Source organism: Salmo trutta, chromosome 14 (assembly GCF_901001165.1).
Source record: "Salmo trutta chromosome 14, fSalTru1.1, whole genome shotgun sequence".
NCBI classification, from domain to species: Eukaryota; Metazoa; Chordata; class Actinopteri; order Salmoniformes; family Salmonidae; genus Salmo; species Salmo trutta.
Window position 1 is genome coordinate 13,014,249 of NC_042970.1, and position 9,277 is coordinate 13,023,525.

At 45.0% G+C, this 9,277-nt stretch overlaps 1 protein-coding gene across 1 annotated transcript in view; it reads left to right on the forward strand.

The window, feature by feature from the left end:
• Positions 1-8,846, forward strand: part of LOC115207427 (nerve growth factor) — a 30,058-nt gene extending 21,212 nt beyond the window's left edge. Inside the window, exons 2-3 of the mRNA XM_029774497.1 lie at positions 3,729-3,871; positions 8,133-8,846. Of these exons, the coding sequence (XP_029630357.1) occupies positions 8,145-8,759 (615 nt within the window). The 5' untranslated portion in view covers positions 3,729-3,871; positions 8,133-8,144 and the 3' untranslated portion in view covers positions 8,760-8,846. The remainder of the gene's footprint in view (positions 1-3,728; positions 3,872-8,132) is intronic.
• Positions 8,847-9,277: the final 431 nt, after the last annotated feature.

Here is a 9,277-nt window from a genome sequence, read left to right on the forward strand (position 1 = left end):
ACAGAATGGCTCCACGGACTATCTGAGTTACCCTTGTATTTTATTTTTACACTCTCTTTGCACACTCACAGGGCCCTACACACTCACTCACACACTGACACACATACATTTATACTGACTCTACACACACCCAAGCATTTCGCTACACTTGCATTAACATCTGCTAACCATGTGTTTGTCACAAATACATTTGATTTGATTTTGACCCACTCATATACAATCATCATATACGCTGCTGCTACTCGTTTTATCATATATCCTGATACTAGTCACCATACCCCTCCAATACATACAGTATCTGCCTCTATCGAGCCAGTATCCCTGCACATTGAAAATATGGTACAAGAACTGACTGACCCTCAATGTATTATGCTTACTTACTTTAAAACATGAAACTTACTTTGGGTCATCAGGGTAAAGACCAAACTATTCCCAGTATCCATATGGTTCTTCTTGCTCGTCCCCAAACAGCCCTGCTACAATCTTAGGTCACGTGTGGCTCAGTTGGTAGAGCATGGTGTTTGCAACGCCAGGGTTGTGGGTTTGATTCCCACGGGGGACCAGTACGGGAAAAAAAATGTATGAAATGTATGCATTCACTACTGTAAGTCGCTCTGGATAAGAGTGTCTGCTAAATGACTAAAATGTTTTTAAAAAAATGATAAAAGGGTTTGTCCCCATAGGAGGTAAAGCCCTTTTTAAGGGGTTCTACCTGGAACCAAAAAGGATTCTCCTATGGGGACAGACGAAGAACCCTTTTAGATTCTAGATATGTCAGGCTCTAGGCCAGCACAATGCGATGCTTCATACCTGCTGTGAGCAGTTCCGCAAGAATGCCCACAGCAACGCACTGAGCAGCACGTCATTCAAAGCCCAGAGGTGGCCCTCAGATAAAGACATCGGGGCCACAGCTCACTCTACTCCCGACGGCTTTGAATGGGAGCCAGGCAGACAGGCTCAGGTTACCAGAGGCACTGTGTGACTTTTACCATATGAATGAAGCAAACGTTTTCAGGGAAGGGGGAGGGGGGGGTTGTTTCCCGAGCTGCAGATGGTGGATTGTCTTTGTCGCCAGGATCTGGTTGTCAGTCATGCCAGACAGAATTCATTAAATGGACTGACTCCATTAGAGCTAATGAGTGGTAGGTCAGTGGTTGTGGGTGGGCCGTGCTATTCTGAACTAACAGACCACATCAATGACTGGGTGTAATTCCTCTACAGTGACACAGCAAAAAAGGTATGTTTATCTATGCATGCATGCATATTCAGCATACAGATTAAAAACCATGGTGCCTTCCACAGAGTCTTAAACAGTATTCTGGTCATGGTGCAACTTTACTACATGGTCTCAAAGATTCAGGGAATGTTATGCAACTGAAAACAAGAAGGGTGTAGCAGAATCTTTCATTACGATTTCCATATTAGTTTGGCAAAATGTCTTTCCCTGTGAGAAAGACAAACATGGCTATTATACACTGAGTGTACAAAACATTAAGAACAGCTGCTCTTTCCAGACTGACCAGGTGAATCCAGGTGAAAGCTATGATTGCTTATTGATGTCACTTGTTAAATCCACTTCAAATCAATGTAGATGAAGGGGAGAAGACAGGATAAAGGATTTTTAAGCCTCAAGACAATTGAGAAATGGATTGTGTATGTGCAATTCAGAGGGTAAATGGGCAAGACAAAAGATTTAAGTGCCTTTGAACGGGGTATGTTAGTAGCTGCCATACGCACCGGTTAGTGGAAAGAATCACAACGCTGCTGGGTTTTTCAGGATCAACAGTTTCCAGTGTATCAAGAATGGTCCATCACCCAAAGGACATCCAGCCAACTTGACACAACTGTGGGAGGCATTGGAGTCAACAAAGACCCCGACAAAGTGAGGCTGTTCTGAGGGCAAAAGGTGGTGCAACTTTATATCAGGAAGGTGTTCTTAATGTTTTGTCCACTCGGTGTATACAGTAAAGTAGGATAGAAATCGTTCAAGGTTCAAGGCATTTGAGCTGATGCTGCACTGACAATCTGCATTACTTATGTCTCCTTTCTGACCGTGACTATGCTGAAGAACTTGCAGCACAAAGCTGTATTCTGTAGATATTCTCTGGGAAGATATTACAACCAGCTCTGCTAAATTCTTTGCCTCTTCATCCATACATACAGTACATTTGTCTAACCTCAGGAGAACTACTGTCTGGTGTGGTGTATCTACTATAGCTGTTGTGTGCCTGTGTGTTCTGTGTTCTAAAGGGATGAGAATGTGTGTCCTGTGTTCTATAGGGATGAGTATGTGTGTTCTGTGTTCTATAGGGATGAGAATGTGTGTTCTGGGTTCTATAGGGATGAGTATGTGTGTTCTGTGTTCTATAGGGATGAGTATGTGTGTTCTGTGTTCTATAGGGATGAGTATGTGTGTTCTGTGTTCTAAAGGGATGAGTATGTGTGTTCTGTGTTCTAAAGGGATGAGTATGTGTGTTCTGTGTTCTATAGGGATGAGTATGTGTGTTCTGTGTTCTAAAGGGATGAGTATGTGTGTTCTGTGTTCTAAAGAGATGAGAATGTGTGTTCTGTGTTCTATAGGGATGAGTATGTGTGTTCTGTGTTCTAAAGGGATGAGTATGTGTGTTCTGTGTTCTATAGGGATGAGTATGTGTGTTCTGTGTTCTATAGGGATGAGTATGTGTGTTCTGTGTTCTAAAGGGATGAGTATGTGTGTTCTGTGTTCTATAGGGATGAGTATGTGTGTTCTGTGTTCTAAAGGGATGAGTATGTGTGTTCTGTGTTCTAAAGGGATGAGAATGTGTGTTCTGTGTTCTATAGGGATGCGTATGTGTGTTCTGTGTTCTAAAGGGATGAGTATGTGTGTTCTGTGTTCTAAAGGGATGAGTATGTGTGTACTGTGTTCTATAGGGATGAGTATGTGTGTTCTGTGTTCTATAGGGATGAGTATGTGTGTTCTGTGTTCTAAAGGGATGAGTATGTGTGTTCTGTGTTCTATATGGATGAGTATGTGTGTTCTGTGTTCTAAAGGGATGAGTATGTGTGTTCTGTGTTCTATAGGGATGAGTATGTGTGTTCTGTGTTCTAAAGGGATGAGTATGTGTGTTCTGTGTTCTAAAGGGATGAGAATGTGTGTTCTGTGTTCTATAGGGATGTGTATGTGTGTTCTGTGTTCTAAAGGGATGAGTATGTGTGTTCTGTGTTCTAAAGGGATGAGTATGTGTGTTCTGTGTTCTATAGGGATGAGTATGTGTGTTCTGTGTTCTATAGGGATGAGTATGTGTGTTCTGTGTTCTAAAGGGATGAGTATGTGTGTTCTGTGTTCTATAGGGATGATTATGTGTGTTCTATAGGGAGGATTATGTGTGTTCTGTACAATAAAACCCACAGGTCCAACACTGTACAACAAACCCCAACACTTAGCCTATCCTGTGTATCAGGTGTATGTAACGGTGTGAGTATAACACACTGGCCCTTCCTGTGTTTAGAGTGGCTTGCTGGAATGCTTTACAAACCCTGTGTATGACACCACAGTGCAGAAGGAAAATAATACTAAATCGCTACCTCGCTTTAAACCAAGGTGCATGAACAGTGAAAGATCAAGCTGAAGATTAAAACTAAAATTCACCAAGTTTTGGTCAGATTATCGAAGTGAGCTTGTCAAATGATGTGCTATTATTAAAAAGCAATGTGCTTTGGTCGCATGCCTTCTCTCTCTTCCTCGACAGGGGCCAGGGCCGAGCTGGGGGCCACAGAGAGCCAGAAAGACAGGCCTGATGGCAGGAGCCTGGAAGGCAGTCCGCTCTGAACACGTGCTCTAGGAGCCCGCCCCGCCTGGGGCCACAATTCACGGGGAAGAAACACGGCACAGGTGAGCAAAGCAAGAGGGGTGTTCTCATATCTTCAAACCAATTCAAATTTGAATAACTTTATTTTCATAAAACGTCTGATGAGAGAAGTGACATGCAAACTCAATTAAGATCTCTGTGCGAGTCACAATCTCAAAAAAAGGTTCACCTGGTCAGAGTATTTTCCCTGGTCAGAGTATTTTCCCTGATGAGAGTATTTTCCCCGATCAGAGTATGTTCCCTGATCAGAGTATGTTCCCTGGTCAGAGTATTTTCCCTGGTCAGGTGGTCACTATAAAACCTCCTGGTGTAGAGTTAGAGATACAAGTATAAGAGATATAAGTACAACACACTAATAACACGTTCAATGCCGCCGCAAGAGAAAACATGTTTTCTATCTGCACAGCACGTGGAAAACACAGGGAGTGAGCTGTGATTACCAGTCAGCAGACAACCTCACAGCTGTTGTATCTTTGATTCACTGTATGATACAGCCATCACACTGAGCCATCACACTGAGCCATCACACTGAGCCATCACACTCAGCCCACATTATATTCCTCAAGCTACCTTTCTCCATGGATGAATAGGACAGAGTTTCTCACCTATTTTGAAACAAGTCTGTTATATAGATTAGAATATTTAGCTTAGAATATATTATATTCTAAGCTAAAAGGAAGTAGAATCCAAGTTTCCAGCCTTGAGTTTCTCAGATGTCAGTCAGTATCAAGAGGACTTCAACAGGATTTGATCCCTAATGTTGACGTGTGTGTGTGTGTGTGTGTGCTTGATCCCAAATGTTGACATGTTTGTGCTTGATCCTTAATGTTGGTGTGTGTGTGTGTGTGTGTGTGTATTTGATCCATAATGTTGATGTCTGTGTGTATGTGCATTTGATCCCAAATGTTGACGTGTGTGTGTGTGTGTGTGTCTGTGTGTGTATTTGATCCCTAATGTTGACGTGTGTGTGTCTGTATTTGGTCCCTAATGTTGACATGTGTGCGTGTGTGTGTATGTGTATTTGATCCCTAATGTTGATGTGTGTGTGTGTGTGTTTGATCCCTAATGTTGACATCTGTGTGTGTGTGAGTGTGTGTGTATGTGTGTGTGTGCGTATTTGATCACTAATGTCGACGTGTCTTTGTGTGTGTTTAAGTGTGTGTTTATTCAATCAATAATGCTGACGTGTTTGTGTGTTTGTATTTGGTCCCTAATGTTGACATGTGTGTGTGCGTGTGTGTGTGTGTGTATGTGTATTTGATCCCTAATGTTGATGTGTGTGTGTGTGTGTATTTGATCCCTAATGTTGACGTCTGTGTGTGTGTGTGTGTGTGTGTGTGTGTGTGTGTGTGTGTGTGTGTGTGTGAATTTGGTCACTAATGTTGACGTCTGTGTGTGTGTGTGTGTGTGCGCATATTTGATCCCTAATGTTGACCTGTGTGTGTGTGTGTGTGTATGTTTGATCCCTCATGTTGACGTCTCTGTGTGTGTGTGTGCATATTTGATCCCTCATGTTGACGTGTGTGTGTGTGTGTGTGTGTGTGTGTTTGTGAACCCTAATGTTGGTTTGTGTGTGTGTATTTAATCCTTAATGTTGTCGTGTGAGTGTGTCTGTGAATGTGTGTGCGTATTTGATCGCTGATGTTGACGTCTCCTTGTGTGTGTGTTTGTGTGTTTATTTGATCAATAATGCTGACATTTGTGTGTGTGTCTGTGTTTGCGTATTTGATCTCTAACGTCTCTGTGTGTGTGTGTGTGTGTGTGTGTGTGTGTGTGTGTGTGTTCCTTAATGTTGACCTGTGTGTGTGCATATTTGATCCCTAATGTTGACATCTGTGTGTGTGTGTGTGTGTGTGTGAATTTGGTCGCTAATGTCAACATCTGTGTGTGTGTGTGTGTGTGTGTGCGCATATTTGATCCCTCATGTTGAATTGTGTGTGTGTATTTGATACCTAATGTTGTCGTGTGTGTATTTGATCATTAATGTTGACGTCTGTGTGTGTGTGTAGGTGTGTGTATTTGATCCCTAATGTTGTTGTGTGTGTGTGATCCATAATGTTGACGTGTGTGTGTGTTTGTGTGTGCATATTTGATCCCTCATGTTGACGTGTGTGTATGTTTTTGATCTCTAATGTTGATGTCTGTGTGTGTGTGTGTGTATTTGACCCTTAACTGTGGTCTCTCTGTGTGTGTGTGTGTGTGTGTGTGTGTGTTTGATCCCTAATGTTGACGTCTGTGTGTGTGTGTATTTGATCCCTAATGTTGACGTCTCTGTGTGTGTGCGTGTGTGTGTATATTTGATCCCTAATGTTGGTGTGTGTGTGTGCGTACTTGACCCATATTGTTGCCGTCTGTGTGTGTGTGAATATTTGATCCCTCATGTTGTCGTGTGTGTGTGTATTTGTTCCCTAATGTTGACCTGTGTGTGTGCGCGTTTGTGAATTAGGTCACTAATGTCAACGTTTGTGTGTGTGTGTGTGTGTGTGCATATTTGATCCCTCATGTTGAAGTGTGTGCGTACTTGATCCCTAATGTTGACGTGTGTGTGTTTGTTTGTGTATTTGATCGCTAATGTTGACATCTGTCTGTTTGTGTGTGTGTGTGTGTGTGTGTGTATGTGTGTGTGTGTGATCCCTAATGTTTACGTCTTTGTGTGTGTGTGTGAATTTGATCCATATTGTTGACGTGTGTGTGTGTGTGTGTGTGAGAATTTGGTCAGTAATGTTGACGTCTCTGTGTGTGTGTGTGTGTGTGTGTATTTGATCCCTAATGTTGACGTCTCTGTGTGAGCGTGTGTGTGTGTGCGTACTTGATCCATATTGTTGACGTCTGTGTGTGTGTCTGTGTGTGTGTGTCTGTGTGTGCGAATTTGACCGCTGATGTTGACGTCTCCTTGTGTGTGTGTGTGTGTGTGTGTGTGTGTGTGTGTGTGTGTGTGTGTATGTGATCCATTATGATGATGTCTCCTTGTGTGTGTGTGTGTGTGTGTGTGTGTGTGTGTGTGTGTTTGTGCGTATTCGATCCCTAACGTTGATGTGTGTGTGCGTTTTTGATCCCTAATGTTGACGTCTGTGTGTGTGTGTGTGTGTGTGTGTGTGTGTGTGAATTTGGTCACTAATGTTGACGTCTGTGTGTGTGTGTGTGTGTGCATATTTGATTCCTCATGTTGACGTGTGTGTGTGTGTATTTGATCCCTCATGTTGACGTGTGTCTATTTGATAACTAATGTTGTCGTGTGTGTGTGTGTGTGTGTGTGATCCATAATGTTGAAGTCTCTGTGTGTGCATTTGATCCCAAATGTTGACGTCTGTGAGTGTTTGTGTGTGTGCGTTTTTGATCCCTAATGTTGACGGCTGTGTGTTTCTGTGTGTGCATGTGTGTGTGTGTATTTGATCGCTAATGCTGACATCTGTCTGTGTGTGGGTGGGTGTGTTGGTGTGTGTGTGTATTTGATCTCTAATGTTGACGTGTGTGTATGTGTGTGTATTTGATCCCTAATGTTTACATCTGTTTGTGTGTTTGTATTTGATCTCTATTGTTGACGTCTGTGTGTGTGTGTGTGTGATCCATAATGTTGACGTCTCTGTGCGCATTTGATCCCTAATGTTGACGTGTGTGTGTGTGCGTACTTGATCCCTAATGTTAACGGCTGTGTGTTTGTGTGTGTGCATGTGTGGTTGTGTATTTGATCACTAATGTTGACGTCTGTCTGTGTGTGTGTGTGTGTGTGTGTGTGTATTTGATCACTAATGTTGACGTGTGTGTGTGTTTATTTGATCCCTAATGTTGACGTCTGTGTGTGTGTGTATTTCATCCTTACTGTTTGTGTGTTTGTGTATTTGATCCCTAATGTTGACGTCTGTGTGTGTATGTGTGTATTTGATCCCTAATGTTGACGTCTGTGTCCGTGTGCGTCTCTCTGTGTGTGTGTGTGTGTGTATGTGTGTGTGTTTTTTATCCCTAATGTTGACATCTGTGTGTGTGTGTGTGTGTGTGTGTGTGTGTGTGTGTGTGTGTGTGTGTTTGTTTTTGATCCCTAATGTTGACATCTGTGCATGTGTGTGTGTGATCCTTAATGTTGGTGTCTGTGTGTGATCCTTAATGTTGGTGTCTGTGTGTGATCCTTAATGTTGGTGTGTGTGTGTGATCCTTAATGTTGGTGTCTGTGTGATCCTTAATGTTGGTGTCTGTGTGTGATCCCTAATGTTGGTGTCTGTGTGTGATCCTTAATGTTGGTGTGTGTGTTTGATCCCTAATGTTGGTGTGTGTGTTTGATCCCGCCAGGTGTGTGTGTCCATGAGGTCGTCCATGCTGGTCTTGATCCTCGTGGTCAGTGCCCAGGCCGTGTGCACCATGGGAGGGGACTTCTGCCCCCCGGCCTCCGCTCAGCAGCAGGGCCCTGCCCCTAACAGGACCCCTAACTCTGCCCCCACCGTGGACCCCAAACTCTTCACCAAGCGACGGTACCGCTCGCCCCGCGTTCTCTTCAGTGCGCAGCCGCCCGACACGGAGCCCACAGGACGCCAGGGGTCAGGGGCCAGCAGGGCGAGGCGCATGGTAGGTCAGCCACAGCACCGAGGGGTGTACTCTGTGTGTGAGAGTGTCAGCAACTGGGTAGGCAACAAGACCAAGGCCACAGATATATCTGGCAATGAGGTGGAGGTGCTCCCGGACGTCAACATTAACAACGTCAAGAAAAAGCAGTACTTCTTTGAGACTACGTGCCGTGGTGCCCGGGCGGGTAGCTCTGGCTGCCTGGGCATCGACGGGCGACACTGGAACTCCTACTGCACCAACTCGCACACCTTCGTGCGGGCGCTGACTTCCTTTAAGGACCTGGTGGCCTGGAGACTGATCCGCATCGACGTGGCCTGTGTGTGTGTGCTCAGCCGAAAGTCTTGGCGACAGTGACCGTACTGTAATCACTGGTCCTGTAGTCGCTGCAGTACTGACCGACAGGAACACATGGTACTGTTATGAAGTCACTGCAGTACTGCAGTTCCCCCCCCCCCACCCCACTGGAGTACTGCAGTTCCACCCCCCCCCCCCCCACCCCACTGGAGTACTGCAGTTCCACCCCCCCACCCCCCCCACCCCACTGGAGTACTGCAGTTCCAACGCCCCACCCCACTGGAGTACTGCAGTTCCAACCCCCCACCCCACTGGAGTACTGCAGTTCCACCCCCCACCCCACTGTAGTACTGCAGTTCCAACCCCCCACCCAACTGGAGTACTGCAGTTCCAACCCCCCACCCAAATGGAGTACTGCAGTTCCCCCCCCCACCCCACTGGAGTACTGCAGTTCCACCCCCCCACCCCCCCACCCCACTGGAGTACTGCAGTTCCAACGCCCCACCCCACTGGAGTACTGCAGTTCCACCCCTCACCCCACTGGAGTACTGCAGTTCCAACCCCCCACCCCACTGGAG